This window comes from Ictalurus furcatus, chromosome 7 (assembly GCF_023375685.1).
Source record: "Ictalurus furcatus strain D&B chromosome 7, Billie_1.0, whole genome shotgun sequence".
Taxonomy (NCBI): domain Eukaryota; kingdom Metazoa; phylum Chordata; class Actinopteri; order Siluriformes; family Ictaluridae; genus Ictalurus; species Ictalurus furcatus.
The window spans coordinates 11,887,929-11,904,588 of NC_071261.1; the positions used below are offsets into that span (position 1 = coordinate 11,887,929).

The window sequence follows — 16,660 nt, forward strand, 5'->3', positions numbered from 1 at the left end:
TGACGGGTGCCATCATTAAAAAAAAATGTTTTAATTTGTTTTAACACGTAACTCATAAACGAGTGTAAAAGTTATGTCAAAAGTGCAGAACTTTTAACTAACGCCATGTTTTATTTTATTACGATTTGAATTGTGGGGGAAAACTGTGCATGCTCTGTTGTCTTGTTTGGGGGGGGGGGGGGGGTGTTTACATGTGTTTGTTTTTTTTTGTCTTTTTTTTGGCATCAAAACCTTTACAAAATAGGGGTGGGGGGTGTTAAGAGCCTTCGTTGGAGAACTCAATGTCTCATGCACGGCAAGTAAAGACGTACAGCTGAGTGCAAAAGTTTGCACACTCCATGGCTTTAAAAAAATAATAATAAAAAGGAGCATTCGGATGACCTGTGGCAGAGCTATACACAATGATCCAGGATGAATCGGTAATGCTGTGAACACTCTTGTAAGGGTGTGCAAACTTTTGCACTCCACCTGCAAGGGAATGCCAGGTGATTCCTGTCGTAACTCCTTTTTAGACAGGTAGAGAAAATGGTGTGTTACTTTTGACTTTGTTTAATTAATGGATTTATTTGTTTATAATGTAAGTTATTGTAAATGATCACAGGTTAGAGAAGAACCACGACGTGCAAAACGACTGGAAACGATTCCGTGGGTGTTTCAGGACATCGCTGAGGATCCTGAGCCGGTGACGTGGGCGGTCCAGAAGGGATGATGATGACTTACCGCTAAGAAGGCACGTGTATCTGCACATGCATACGCACTCCTACACGTCAAAGACTACAGTACAAACTAGATATGTTGGAAGCACTGGATTGTAAATGAAGCCCTCGTACAGACACTAGAACCCCTTTTTCTCTCCTTCTCTCTCTCTCGCTGAATCATGAATCCCAGCCGAGCTCCAGCTCATTAGCGAGGCTAACCTGTTACGGAGGAGTGCAGCGCTTCCAGTACTTGTGGAGGAGAACGTGGGCGGCACAGGAAGTGTTCGATGTTCAGTCCTGCCTGTTTTGCGCATTAGACTTACAAAACCGCTGGCCTCATTCGCGTTGCGTTCTTTCTCTTCTCTTCTCTCCTGACTTCTACGAAAGTTTGTGCCCTTCCCCCCGAAACCAACCAACATCGTCTTTGGATCTTTTACGAAGGGCGCAAACACACCTTCAGCGCAGAATTCAGACTCTCGTCTCTTGCTTTCGGAGAGATGACTCGTCCCGTTGATGCGTGCCGTTAATAGAAACGCTGTTTGTTCTCGCCGCTGAACTGAGCGGAGGATGTTGAGAAAAATCTCGAGAGTGGTGTGAACAGGGTGTGGGCAGCACCGCCACGCTGAGCGCTGCGGGTTCTCTCTTTGTACCACTCTCTGGACCCACACACACACACGCACGCTGAGAACTGCTTCATCTGTGCCCGTGTTTTCACTTCCATTATCTACCGAGCGGCTCTCGGCCCACACCTCCACTCTAAAGTAGATTTATTAGGTACGGCTTTGGAGGGATTACAGACCTAACTGATCTTCCTGTATTTGGTTCTTAGGAGTATACGTTTGAGTGCATAAGTTTGTACACCCCAGGACAAAATGGCTGCCCACACACAGGGAGAAATAGAATGAAGACGTTTGTATGTTAAGTAAGGTTAAGTAAACGTACTAAGTCGCAGAGCCGGCACTCTTCTGAATCTGTCGATTCAACGAGCGCCCTCCGCAGCCGATTTGAGGACTCGTTTTTTTTTAACGTGCCTCGTTCGCTTAGTGACGAATTAAGGAGATGGGCCGGCGCCAGAGCACTTGGCTGTGTCCTAACGACGTGTTTAAACGTGTTATAACGCCGACAGCACTGAGTCCCGCTCCCGAACTGCTGGATTAAAGGTTCGGCGTTAGCATGAAATGAGGAGTGAATGAGGCAGGAAGTGAACTGAAAGGGACTCTGTGTACCTGCTCGTCGAATCTGGACGGAGCATCGGGCAGGCTGGTGCTGTCGGCTAGCACGCTCAGATCAAGCTCGCTCGGGCCTGCGGAGAAAATACACAAGAATATCAATGAAAAGCAATTCTCGATCCTGATTGGTCAGAAAGGGTTGACGCATTAAAGATCTCTACGACTCAAACGATGCGATCGATATGTCGTTTAGTTTGGAGTTAAATGTGTAAAGTGTGTATTTCTGGTGTGTACATTTCATGTCAGTCTGATTCTACCGTAGTCCAAGAGTCTGAGCGCTTATGGCTTGCTCCGTCCTGCTCTCCGTCTCGGTTGCACTCGGAAACAATTTTGCGGCTGATTTGTTCTGACAAACCGCGAGAGTAAACCCTGACCTGCGCTTTCATCCTGCCTTTCATCCTGATTCAGGAGTCGTGCATGACGCACGAGTGTGGCTTCAAAGGTTATGTGCTATAGACACGAGCATTATATGCTTCTCTTATTTAGGAGTCCAATTTAAACAAAACATGATGTACTTAATGTTCTTATGGTTGTTAAATTGGACATTTGTGCCTCGGGTGTTTCATTTGAAATCCAATCCACCGACATTTTGCATAATTAAACCCTTTTTTTATTTTAATTATGCAAATGTACTGACGTTATATTGTTTATACGAGTGGAATGAGTAGTTTATTGAGTACCGTTTTGTCTTGGCAGATTGATAACATCACGACCGTGCCATGTCACCGATAACGACTCGAACGAACCAGGAGTCGGGCGAGTTTATAATGAGTTATAATCTCATTAGCATGTGCACTACCACAGCGTTCTGTTCGTCCTCTACGGGTAGATCTGCGCTAATGATGTTTACTTTCATTTCCCATCAAATAATCCTCGTCGTCCCCGGGTTATGTTATCGCCTCGACAATCAATCTCTTCCTTTTACGTCAACCGACGTTTACCGACGAGGATCAGAGCCGTTCTGCTTCTCGATAAAACGCTTATAAACGGCGCAAATCTAAACGAGCGCCGAGAGCTGCTTCTGCACGTCCGAGAAATAGATTCAGCCCCGAAAAAGTGGCTCTTTTTAAAGAAGTAAAATCACCGGCACGTTGGGAGGGAGGGAGGGAGGGAGGGAGGGACGGGTGGAAAAACGCCAAGGATTTTAGTGTTCTTGGATTTAAATCGCACCTTTTTAAGATACACACAAAACCCTTTGTATTACTGCTATTTTCTCAGAGACCTTTTTCAATGGTGTCGTGCCAGAAAATGGAGAAACTCTAGAAAAACAAGTGTCGAGATAACGGCAGGGGTCCAAACGTCCTGATTTCAGTCCATCGGTTATCCGAAACTCGTATCCTCACGCACAGGCACACATATACACACATATATATATATATATATATATATATATGCTGACAAGCGACATCCATGTCCTCAGGCACACACACACACACACACACACACACACACACACACAGAGACAGTAACTTAAGTGAGCGAGGAGGTACAGTCGAGTGTCAGGTTATATGAAGGTCAGTGTCAGTGCTGTTCCCTCACTAGTGTGTGTGCGATATTAAAGCTTCTGGTTTAACACTTCCTCTCAGAATGGTTTCCTTAAGCATGTTAAACATTACTGAAGTATAAAATTACTAACAAAAACGCAGACTCTTTTTTTGTCGTCACCTGCTACGGGTTCTCTGGTGGGGAAAAGCTTGTTGTCCACCATCATGCCGATGTCTGAGAAGACTTCCTCCTCGTCTCGGTCTGCGTCCAGCTGTGTGGGAAGAAGACGTAACGTTAGCATTCAGCTTGACAGGAAAACCGGACATTCGCTCGGGCAGTATCAAACTCGTGACATGTGATAATAATAATAAGAAGAAGAAGAATTCGCCATTGCCTTGGAAATGTTTTAATTTTTTTTAACGGAACTCGAACGGACCTTGAATTCTCTGACAAACACGATGAATATGGGACGCTTCGTTAGGAACGCCAGCCAATCGTGTGTCAGCTTTGTCGGCTGTCGTGTTCCGTCAGCCTCAAGGATCTGATGGAATGCTTTTCTGCTCGACGGGGTCACAGAGAGTGCTTCTTTGACTTACAGGCAGCTCATGAACGAGGCGTTTCTGCCCACAGGACTGACCGATGTTTTCTGTTTTGCGCGCCATTCGTCGTGTGGGACGTCGGCGGTTTTTCCATCCTGACGTTTGACGTGAGCGCTCTGCTCGATCTGTATCTGCGCCGCCGCCACATGATTGGCTTACAGGTGTTCCTGTTAAACTGGCCGGTGCGTGCATATTGCTTACATGAGCTGAAAATTTCCTCGCCATCCTCTGGCATGTCTAATCAGCGTGTCCTACAAAAATTCCCACGCTTAGGAAAAAGTCTCCTTGACTTTCCTACTGCTAGACGTCGAGAAAGCCCAGGACGACGGAGGCTTTAAAAAAAAAAAAAGTCCGGCTTTTGTACCCTGCCAAATCCTGTAATAGTGCACGCTTCTTCTGAACACTCCTACGCCTCGCCGTCTTTCTAGTCTGTTGTCATGGAAACAGCAGCCAGGTCAGATAGGGGCTTCTTCCTGTTCCTCCTTGTATCTCGAGATTTTTTTTTTTTTTTATTCTCACCCCAACCCCCCCCCCCCCCTTCTCAAGTGCCTTTCTAAAACGTCAGGCAATTATCGACACAGAGACTATTTCCTTTTAAGGCGTGAGTCAGTGAATGAATGAAAGGGGAGGGAGGGAGGGGTGATGATCCTGAGCGATGGAATCTGCATTCATTCATAAATCCTTTCCTGAGGATTTTCCTCAATCAACCACTTCACTTTGCTTAAACATTATGTATGGAAGATTTCTGTGAGGCGATGTTTGTTTAATGTTTATGGAAGGAGTCTCCAGTGGCGGTGCTTTCTGTCAGACCGAGATAAAGCTGTAACTTCCAACTCCCCCAATTCCCCCGCCATTGATTTTTCACTGTTGAACGACACTCAACCCTTCCATCGCCTTGGAGACACCACTGTCAATCATAATGAAATCTGACACAGGCAGACCAGTCATTTAACCGTAATTAAATGGTATTCAAAAGATTTCTTGGATCTGAACGCACGGTAAGAGCTAAGAACCGTTTTATTTATTTATTTATTTTTTACACGTTTATAAATCTAAAGGTCCAGAGCTCGTTTCAAGTTCCAGACATGACATCACTTCCTCACCCTGGTAATTAAACTGACCTCAGTGTGTGACTTCAATCAAAGGATAAATAAACAAGTCTTCTCGTGTGTGTGTGTGTGTGTGTGTGTGTGTGTCATTGTCAGATGAGACGAGCCTCGTCATCAGACGGCTTTCGTCTCTCTCGCATCTTCCTCTGACCGAGACCGAAAGCAAAGGCAGCGATATTTCACCGAGTTTAATGGAGTTGTTTACGTGGCGTGTTTTGAGCTGAACGTAAAACCTAAAGTAGCTTGGTAATGTCTCGCACATCACACCACAGACGCTGTCAAATTCTCGACTCCGGATCATTGTTGATTCATTTTCTATAACGGCTCCCCCAGCCGGGGGGGGGGGGTTAGTTTTCTACAGTCTGTTGTTCAAATAATACGTTTCAGCAAATTTACGTGATAAATAATGAAAAACATCCGCAACACCACTGCTTTTATGTCCGTGTTTGTTCTTTTAAAGTTACTTTTGGGATTAACTGAATAAATTAAGAGTGTGTCTAAGATGCTATGCCGCCACGCCTGAACGTTTAATCGTATTATTGTAAAATGAGTTACACAAAGTAACAAAGTCGAACTCTCACATTTTAACGCTGCGATCGAGGGCTGTTGAAAAAACTGGGAACGTTTCTATTTGGAAATTGCGCTCGAACCGCTGACAAACTTGTAAGAAGATTTTACGATTTCGTGGGGGGGGGGGGGGGGGGTTTGAGGTGAAAATTGCTGAACTTGCCACATTTGATGCATTTCTAGAGGTAAATTTTTCAGCTAGTTATTTCTGAAGAGACTTTGATTAAAATAATTGTTATTTTAATTAACGTGATATCAATGCGCTGGTTATACTGTAGTCATGTCGCAACGTAGACGACACCGGAGGTCGAATATGGGACACGAGAAACTTTGTGTATTTCAGTTTGAACATAAGACGTATTACTATATCGATTGCCTTTCGGATTTTATTTACATTTATTTATATTATTTAATATTTGTAGTTAAAACCTCCTTCCTTCTTTTCTCCACGTTGCGAGTGAATCCTCTGACAGAACTGAGCAAAGTCAGGGATATTAACGTCATCTGGTACGGTTTTCCGATGAGCACCTGAACGCAGCATTGCAATATTGCTAACACGTTGGGTCTGGGTTTTTTTTTTGTTTGTTTGTTTGTTTTGTTTTAAATCATGCAAAAGGTCACGTGCTGTCGACGATGCTTAACAAGGACGCCTCAGGTTATACACGAATGTCACCGAGAGTTCAGCGCCTGGAGGATTAGGCTTAATCCCTGAATTAGTCCCTGATACATGCAGAGCCTTAATTTGCAAATATATATATACGTGTATGTATGTATGTATAAAATTATTTTTTTCATTTCAATTTCCGCATGATTTAGTTAAAGCGTTTGAATCTGTTCGCTCCCAGCTCCAGCGTGTATGCGTACGCATTAATACCTGACACTCCTTCAGCCGCAGCAGTAATTAAGGATCATTATTGAGAGTATTGGTTATTATGAAGTGCTGAGTAATGCTGCTAAGGTCAAAATGACCACAGATGTTCAATTCAAGTTGCAAAAAGACTATTACTGAAAATGTACATTTAAATGATGGATAAGGATTTGGTGTTGAACTTCTGACACCATTTATCATTTTAACAAAGACGTTTAACACTAGAACAGTGTGAATATAGCAGTGTTTAAATACCTGTGTGTGTGTGTGTGTGCGGCGGCCTGGGAAAACCCTTCACGTGGTGAAATGCTGACATCTACTCTGAATTTCTCTCATCTAGAGTTTTCTAGCAAATTAAAAAACCTGCCCCCAGCCCCACCCCCCCCCCAAAAAAAAGTGAAAAATGTAATCAAATAAAGATTTCTTTCCAGTTCCATGTCCGAAAGACGCTGTATCTACCGATACGTATCTAACCTTAAAACTAAAAAAAAAATTGTACAAAATAATTAATAGTCTGTAATACATTATTGAAACACACTGATTTTTAAAAAAAAAAAAAAAAATCAGTTCTTTGTAACAATACACACAGGGTCTTTTATGTAATAATAAACTGAATTTTTATCATTTTTTTTTTCGTTATTGAACATAGAACACTATATGTTTATACAGTGAATGTTTCCGTACGATGTTTATTTCACTTTCTTTTTTCTTTTTTTTTGGAAGGAGTCTCCAGTGTCAGTATCTTTTTGTACATTTTATTTATGTCAACAGAGACTGGTGAGGGAACGACTGTTTATAGCTGCTATAACGTAACCGAGAACTTGTTTTGAGGAAATGTAACTATAAATAAAAAAATTTTTTAAATGTAAACGCTGGAAAATTGCTGTTATAGGAAATTGGTAATCATGATATCCAGCGTTATAGCACATCCATTTGTTTGTCCAGTATCGCATTCTATTCTATATAAAATGCTTATTTACTTGTCCGACCTCCTTTTCAACAGAATTCTTAACATTTTAACTACTGTCTCGTAAATAAAAACTAAACCCGACATCCTGTGCGTGATGACTGCATTACAGATCGCTGCACGGCCTCGCACGATGTTCCGAAACGCCTTTTTAAATCATTTCCACGCATCCAATAGCTTCCAATTATCTCACAGCGGTGTACGAAAGCCTGAGCCTGCAGTCAAACAACACGTTCAGGACGCAGAGCGAATTCGATTTGCGCAGGCTCGTCTGAAATTAAAGGCTTCGGAACTGAGGTTTGGATTCGCCTTGGGGAAGGAAAACGTTGTCGGTGATCACTGAAGCCCCTTATTCATACGGATATTGCTCGTATTACTTGTCAATACGCGAACCAGAGGCACGTTTTACACCCTGAACGTGTCTATTTTTGGGATGTTCAGCGTTAGCGTTACGCGATGTGACGTCCTGCTTTAACAATCCCCCCCCCAAAAATAACCCAGCTGTTAATTTTCTTCCTTCAAAGCTAACAAGGTTTATTACTGTTCATTATAAATCTCATATAGGCTAGTTAGCTAGCTGATACTAACTACCCTAGCTCTTTTTCTGGGGGGGGAGTACATGCCAGGTGTGAAATGGCTTTGCTTGCTTGCTTGCTTGCTTGCTTGTTGTGTCTGATTCTTAAGTTTGTTTGATCTTGCGGATATACTGCAGTTCTAATTATAGCAGATCTGTGTATTCCCAGCTCTCTCCAGTTTCTCCTACTTTTTTCGGTGTTGCCCGTTTTCTGGATACCTTTTATGGATTTGCCTTGGCTGGAGTGATCGGTCCTCCACTTTGGATAATAACCATGAACCTCGAATATGTCCTAATAAAGAGACTCCGTTACAGTGACCAAGTGGTGCCTGGGTTTTTTATTTTTTATTTTTTTTTATACTGAATTCCACTGACCAAGCTTCTGCCAAAGCAAAGACAGATTTAAAATCTGGAACATGGACTTGGTATTGGAGCAAAGGAAGACGTCACGACGTGTCTGCTACAGACAAATCATCTCAACACATAGGAGAACTAGTTACATAGAATGTCGGTTAGTTATGTTACTCGTCTTGAAAATTGGCAACGAAGTGCTTGCTCTGGTGTTCTCTATCCTTTTCACCACGGATCGGTTTGAAGAAACATCTCCCTCCCAACGTGCATTTTTTTCCATCATGATGATATCACACTCACTTCCTGTTTAGTTTAAAGAATACTGTAAGCAGGAGAAAACTCTGGCAGGTTGACGTGACATGCCGAAAAACCGCAAAAGTCATTTTTCCTCATCAAGAGGCACTTGAAGTACTGCATATAACGCTGCGAGTTGAGGGGTTTGGGGGGTGGTTGGGGGGATGGTGCAGACCTTATCACTCATAAACCAAGGCTGGGATTTGCTGGCATGGAATTTTCCTTTCATAAAAATCAGACAAATTTTTTTTCCATCAGAGCTGAATCATGGATTCTGATAGGTCAGAAGGTGTTGATTAATTTTCTATACCAGCAGCTCTGAAGGTATTGCAGCTACTACAGCAAATTACAGTGGTCAGTAAATGTAAAATAAGTGTGTAAGCGTCGATCATGCAAATGAACACCATGTGTAGAACAAGGGGGATCATGGTCGGATCAGCACGGCTGGTAGAGCTGGAGAAGTTCACATGCTTGGGTACTGTGATCTCGTGGAATGTGGACGCGGAGGCGGACGTCAAATACCGCATCGGGAAAATGACAGCTGCCTATCGGAGGATGAACAATATCTGGTCCTCGCCATCCATCTCCCTGAAGATCAAGCTCCACCCGGTTACACTCCATCATGATACCGACGACAAGCCAAGCCAGTGAGACCCGGAAGGCATTGACAAGAAGCTCGACATCTTCCAGAAGAGGTGCCTTCGCCGAATCCTTAAGATCCGTTATCACGATCATATCACCAACGAAGTGGTGGCATGTACAAAACTCCACGTCATCGTCACGCACGGGAGACTCCGACTGGCTGGCCACATCCTCCAAATGTAGAACCATTGGATCCCCAAGACCGCAATGGCATGGGTACCACCGGGCGCCAAATATCAACAAGGTGGAGAAGAACATTCATGGGGCGACGTTGAGACCGTGGCTGGAGACTGGAAACGTTGGAGAGAACTTCCTGCCTGATATGCTGCCTAGCATGAGAGGGTCTACATCCAAGTCTGAGTAATCGTTGATGGAAAACTGTAACTTTTGCATTTTCCGCCACAGGAAAGTCATCAGGACAATTTCTCGGTAACATGACAAGCTGTGTTTTTTTTGTTTTTGTTTTTGTTTTGTTCTATTTACTTAAGAAAACACAGAGAGAATAGGTTAATCAGAGTTGCTATGTCTTTCCAATCGTGTACCAGATGAAAGTCTAGGAGTCACATTTTGCTTTTTAAGCGTGAACAGAGCTCCTCGCTTCCTGCATGCCACTAATGAGATCTTATTTTCAGTCCAGTGCATTTCCAGGGAATGTGAGGTGTGTGCTTTGTATACCTCAGTGGGGCATTAGGGAAAGGTAAGGGGGTGAAATTACCCTGACCCTTTTCTCTGCCCTGTCAGAACTCCAGCATATCATTTATATGAATAGCTTTTTCCCTGAATTTCAAGTGAGCTGCTGTGCGCAAGCTCAGCGTGCTTGGACTCCTAGCTACAGAATGAATTGATTTCCGAGAAGCAACATGAGATCACACTGTAGCATGAAACAACATTTTCAGAAATGGCATGCGGAGTGGTCAAGGTCTTTTCAAACACAAGTACCTGCTAAAAGCAACATTATGTATAAATATATATAGTATATGGCTGGTGAACTGCACCTTCGAGAAAAACTGCAAGATATTAAAGGATATGTTACTGTAGTACAGTAAATCCGATCCCAACTTTCATTAACGATATACTGTAGAGCAGGGGTGTCCAATCTCATCCGCTGAAAAGCAAAACCTTCAGTGCGTTGCTCTTACTCTTCAGCGAAAGACAGTCAGTGGGGGATTGTTTTTCTTTTGTTTGTTTTTTTTACATTCCGCTCTCATCACTGTGTTGTAGTCGTGCTGCACTGAAATGCAATCACTGTTGAATCACAGCTCTAAGCTGCATTCAGGGGCGTGGCTGTAATCCGAGAAGGGAAGAAGGTCCAAAAAGAGTCACTTTCCCGGCCATATAAAGACACACCGTTTACAGTTTTGTATCGGATTCTTACCTTACGAGTTTCTTACTTTCAGTGAATGCTTTGCGTTTCGGCGTAGTATGTTTTCTGCATATCCGTTCCGAACCTTGAGCAATCCTGTACTGTATTTCATGTTTCTCACTGGTGAGATTCATCAAACCGCATGGGAAGAGAGAGGTTTTTTTTTTTTTTTATTTGAGATCTTTCTAAATCCGGGCCTTATAATGAATTTAAAAAAATTTACTAATGAAAATACTATATAGATGCAATCAAGAACAATTTAGAATACCTTCACTAGCATAATGCTTCTGCACTAGCATGATATTCCCATTTCAAGGATATCAAAGCTCCCAGGTTTGGTCCCCAGGAAATGTTTTGCTAAATTGTGGCATTAGTAGGTTAAAATAGCTCCCAGCTATTCACATTTCCATTTTATAGCTTGCATTAAGTGCAAAAACATAACTGGGTGCTACTGCTGTCCTTTTAGTGTTTTTGTACAGTGCTGGAAGATTGATCAATAATAATAAAAAAAAAAATTAGCTGGCAGAATCAATCAATTGTATCAATCACAGTTCTGAGGAAGTGTCCATTTTCAGCTCACAAAACAACCCCGTTCACGTCTCGTTTACGCGCTTTGTCACAGAAATTCACCTGGAATCTAATCTGAACCGAGCGCCTTGCAGTTCACCCTGCACCCAGTGCAGCCTTTTCATCAAAAAAAAACTCCAACAAAATGACATTTTCAAGTGAAAAGGAGCGGACTCAGCTGGAAAGAGCCGTACTTCGCATTACTCATACGCTCGGTACAGCAAACCGTGCAGATCTGACACGGCATGGACGCCGCCGCCTTGAAGTTCAGCCTTCTTTGGTTTCCATGGTTATACACCTGAGGGGTTTGAGGAAATGGAACAATTCCCCCTGTTCCTTGGGTTTAATTAATGCTAAAATGAGCTGGTTCCAGTTACAGGAAGCCTGCGCTGGGACTTCGCACAAGAATGTTAATCTTCAGTGATTTGCATGAATCCTTATCCACATATGGCTTTGTTTCTTTATTCTATAATTAATAACATACAGTATGTCTCTCTCTATAGCTTCTGGTCCCTTCAGAAAATTAGCATTTGAATGAAGCGAATTAGCTAGACATACGAGTTTATTTTGTTTCACTTCGGAAAAGCACTTTAAGTAAACTTTTTTTTTTTCTTTCTTCTTCGTCTTTCCATTGTCTGATTCCCGCATAGCCAATTACCAGTGACTTTTCCTAATACACTAGACGACGAGAAATGCGATCCTGTTGCTCACACCGATGAGACCACACAAGAAAAAAAAAAGCCAGAACAAACGCTTCATTATTCGTGTCAGGCTTGGCTGTAAATCGTTACGCTACACTGAACAAAGCCGGATGTTGGAAAGACGTTTCACTGGATGCACTTCGCTGCATGGGAGTAACATCAGGCCTACAGAACGCTGATGAAATTTCAGCCGGAGCATCACGAACAGGAAAATAAGAAACAAGCTCTTCCAATGCGACTTCGCTCCAAAAGCCAAAGTGTTGTACACTCAAGATGCATCACATCTTAATAATGTTTATAAACGTGCAACGGTATGCACTCATCAGGTTAACGTCAGATAATTATAGCCTTTACGCTTAAGTTTATAACTACCTAAGCAGAGTCTCTGTATGATCAATCATTTTGCAAAATGTTCAACCGTCAAGCCGATTTATGTTGTAAAATTAGCAATACGTGGTACTAAGATAACAGATCACTGACGCACATTGCTAAGTGATGAGCACTATGAAGAACGAGTTTATGATGAAAGCCTTCTACAAAATGGCTGGGTACTTTTTAAAACCCAAACTTTTGTCTCCTTACCGTCACGATGAGGCCTTTCTCCTGGAAGAACTTAACCAGTGGTACAGCATTCTGTTTGAAGTTGGCGAGGCGTCGCTCGGTGGCTTTGGGGTTATCGTCGGGTCGTCCCTGCTGCTCCGCTCTCTTCTCCAAACGCTCCTTTAAACGCTGGTTAGAGCACGCCAGGAAAACCACCAGGTCTGGAGTACAAATCTGAAAGACAAGTGAAATACCGTGTTTAAGATAAATGCATAATATAATATATAGTTTTATTTTTAGAATCTCTCTCTCTCTTATCCATGGATGTCATTGAACCAGTACAAATCTCTTAGGCAAATTGTATTGCAATCGCATTGAAAAGTTCTAAAGTTCGTCACAGAGTTATGGGGGAAAAGTATGACCAACTTTGGCATGTCACTTTCGTTAAAAGGTTTAAGCTACACACCCAAAAATTGGTGGAAAGATTTTTTAGACCACGCAGAAACACTACGCCAAATTTCATTCAAAGCATGCAAGCGGTTCTATGGGCTCCGTTATGTAAACAATCTAAAGAAACGTCTCGGTGCTTCCATTGCTATGCGTTGAAAAGAACGGACCCCTGTCAAAACTGAAGTGTTACCCATGTGTAGTATAATGAACCATTAAGTAAGGAACACAACACTTGTGGGCATGATGTTATAGGAAAATAATCGACGACATTAAGCAGAGTTACTTTAACCATTCCAAAGTAGACACTTTTTTTCGATTGACAGCACATTTTCCTCCAGCAATTCGCCAACAATTATACAGTTTTATTTCTTAAAGAACGACACATTATACTTGTTATCCTTTTATAGTTACATGTAATGTTGTGAAACAAGTTAGTTCCTGATTGTTAACGATGGTCAAATCTCCCCGGAATCAAACGGGTTCTAGATTTTCTAAGAACTATTGTTACCAGTCACAACGTATTAAATGAAGATTACAGGCACGTTCCTGGAATCGTTCCCTTGTTTGGGGCTGAACAAATGAAAGGTGGAAGAATTTAATGAAACATTCAATCACACATTTATTATGCTGTCATGATCTACGTTTTAACGTTTGCGTATCCGAGTAGTCAAATACTCGTGCTTGTATCTAGTTATCTGGCTATGGGTTCGTTCATCTTGAAACAACCAGTCACAACTCTGAAGGCATATGATGTGAAGTGTGTGTAGCGGGGTGGGAGGTGGGGGGATGCCATAGGGACCTTTTGTTGGACTTCACGCAATAAGCTGTCACACACTCTGATGCTCGGCTTTGTCTTCCCGTCAGCCCCGGAGGGAAACGTTAAACATTCTCAAATCAAACATTGACACAGCCATGCTGAATTACGGTTACTCGGTCGCCTCGGAGGGAATATCAAACACTCATTAATCTGTTCGTGAAAATGTAGCGCAAGCCTTTGGAAATGATTTCCTGGAGAGAGAAATAAGGGAAAGGGAGAGTGACGCTGAGGTCAGATATAAAACGGAAATATGGAATGACGTTTCAAAAGGCACTTTAGCCAGTGGTCCTACACTGATAGCACACATACGCACGTAATGCCTGGGGCTGATGCACACTTCCACACCCCTCCATCCCACTTTTCACGGAAATTTCGCCCAGGGAATTCCATTTCTGTCCCTGTCCCCACTGGCTTTCATCTGTTCATTTTGATGCCACCTTTATGGTCCACATGAGCTACTCGTTTTCAAACACTGAGACTCTTTCTTGCTTTGTATAAATAAAAAAAATACAAATTTTGAGATGGAAAGATATACATGTTGGGAAGATGATGACGCATTTTCAGTGCTTCACAGGTACCACTCTTTATCTGTGGTTGCTATGGTGACGGGAACAACATCTTTAACATCTAATCAGTGCTCTTCTACCAACTGAACATTCGAGAAGTTATTCTTATCACCATTGCAACCATGGCAGTGGAAACTTATGTTCCTGTTCCGGATTCGTTGAAAATAATGAATATTTTTCCAATCAAACATCTGAGAAGTTATCATCACCATAGCGACAACAGCAAACTTGAGAAGCGTCCGAGATGAGTTACGTTCTTGTTCACGGGCCAGTCAATTGGACAACCTAGATTTGTGGAAAATGAAGAGGAATATCCAGAAAACCAGATTTGTCAGGATATCAGTTGGGGAAAATGGTAACGCATCATCAGTCGTCTATGATCCAGCAAAATTAACCTTGGATAGTATTTCTCTTCAGTTATTTGTCCAGTCTCTCTACTCTTACGCCATCTTTCTAATAGTACACCACTCGGACACTCAGGAAGTCATTCCCATCACCATAGCAACCAAACTTTCTGGATATTTTTCTCTGTTTTGTACAATCTGGCATCTCAAGTGTCCAGTCATTGGACCCCTGGAGTGCAGGGCTGTTTCCTCAGAGCGCTTAGAGGATTTAGGGACCTTGTTTTCGGTGGTAGGACAGGACAGTGGGACAGGTAGCACTCCGAATACAGGATTATTCCTGTCAAACTCGACTACTCCTTGGATAGAGAATCTTCCCAATGACCTGCATCTTAAATTCCTTGCTTTCCTTGTCTTTGTTCCACTGTCCTCCTTTGAGACATGATCCCGGGGGAAAAAAAAAATGCCTCACTTTCGCTCATTTTCTCAAATATTCCACTCTTCTTTATTTATTATTTCACAAAACATCAGAACTTCCACATTTCCCTCTCAAGGGTGCCAGTGGAAAGAAAACATTCTTGTCTCTTTCCCTCATCTCCATCCATGTTCCCCTCCCTGCCATCTTTCTCCATCTTCTGCCCTATTTTTTTTTTTTTATTTCCACTGCAAAAAATCTGCCATCCATCACTCTGTATATCTCTCCTCCTCACTACCTTTCAGTCTCTCTCTCTCTCTCTCTCTCTCTCTCTCTCTCTCTGAATCAGATCTACATGAGCTGTAGACTCGAGCTCTCCATGAATCAACAGCCTGCTGCAATAGAATATAAAGAAATAATTCATTTCTGTACAATTTCATTATTTTGCTGTTATTTCTTGGAGGCTTTTTCATCATGACACACAACATGTGGCTCGTCTTCTTCGCAGCGCTAACAAACAAACAAAAAAAATTAATAATTCAGCCGGTTTTGCTGGTGAAAGGCAAGCTGACTCCACATCATCACGTCTATATTTTCTGCCACGCTTTGACGCGTTAAAACATCAGTCTGTTTGCCGCCCGCTGACATTTTCCACTAATATTTGGTTGACATTTGGACGGCGTGCGAAGCTGAATCTGTCATCGGCGCGTCTAAAGCTGGGGTTCGCTTCCATCTCCGCCTCTAATCCGTTCCCTGCTCTGACTCCTCCGCGCTCCCTTGAAGTCTTTCTTCATTAATGTAATTTGCTACATGTTATTAGCTCGGGATATTACAGAGGGCCTCAGTCAGAACAGGACACATCCCAATATCCACACTCACCCTTGTGATCTCCAAGCACAATGATCTGTGAGGTTTGAGGCACTTGCGTGTCTTCTATTCCAAGTCTCCAGCAGCTCGTTTTCTCAATTCGTTTTTAATTATGTATGTCCGTTGTAAACCATGTGTGTTGAGCTCAAAACCAATAAGATGCTCTAAGACTCTTTGAACTTTTTTTAATACAGCATTATGCTTTAGTAAAGCTTTAGTACTCTGTCGATTTTCAGCTTGAACTTTGTACAGCGCAACTTTTGTTCTATTACCGTAAGTTGCGTAGACGAGCTACAAGCGTGTATGTACTTGAGGTTCTTCGTATACGCAGCCATTAGGGGTGTAAACCTCAAGTTTCCACGATATATGATATGATATGAGTTCGATTCATAACTGTTAATCTGTCGAGAAAGACTATTTTATAAGCATCAAAGTTTACGATACAATTCTGATCCTTCGAGGTGATTCATATGGCGATGTTTTCGATATTTGACGATACCAGTGCATCTGATACGATACGATTTCGATTCATGAGGCAATAATTCGACGCAAATGGTCGGATCATTACACCCCAAAATACTGTAGCTATAGACGTCAGACATCAGAATGTTGCACTCTATAAGTATCGGATAATTGTGCCATTCACAGCT

At 42.4% G+C, this 16,660-nt stretch overlaps 2 protein-coding genes across 2 annotated transcripts in view; one reads left to right on the plus strand and one right to left on the minus strand.

The window, feature by feature from the left end:
* The window catches only part of zzz3 (zinc finger, ZZ-type containing 3), a 28,406-nt gene extending 25,386 nt beyond the window's left edge, over positions 1-3,020 (plus strand). The window contains exon 15 of the transcript XR_008386277.1: positions 602-3,020. The gene's annotated coding sequence lies outside the window, so the exon portion shown is untranslated. The remainder of the gene's footprint in view (positions 1-601) is intronic.
* ak5 (adenylate kinase 5) overlaps positions 1-16,660 on the minus strand; it is a 35,220-nt gene that overhangs the window by 7,755 nt on the left and 10,805 nt on the right. Inside the window, exons 6-8 of the mRNA XM_053628427.1 lie at positions 12,597-12,788; positions 3,593-3,683; positions 1,925-2,001 (exon numbers count right to left, since the gene is read on the minus strand). Of these exons, the coding sequence (XP_053484402.1) occupies positions 1,925-2,001; positions 3,593-3,683; positions 12,597-12,788 (360 nt within the window). The remainder of the gene's footprint in view (positions 1-1,924; positions 2,002-3,592; positions 3,684-12,596; positions 12,789-16,660) is intronic.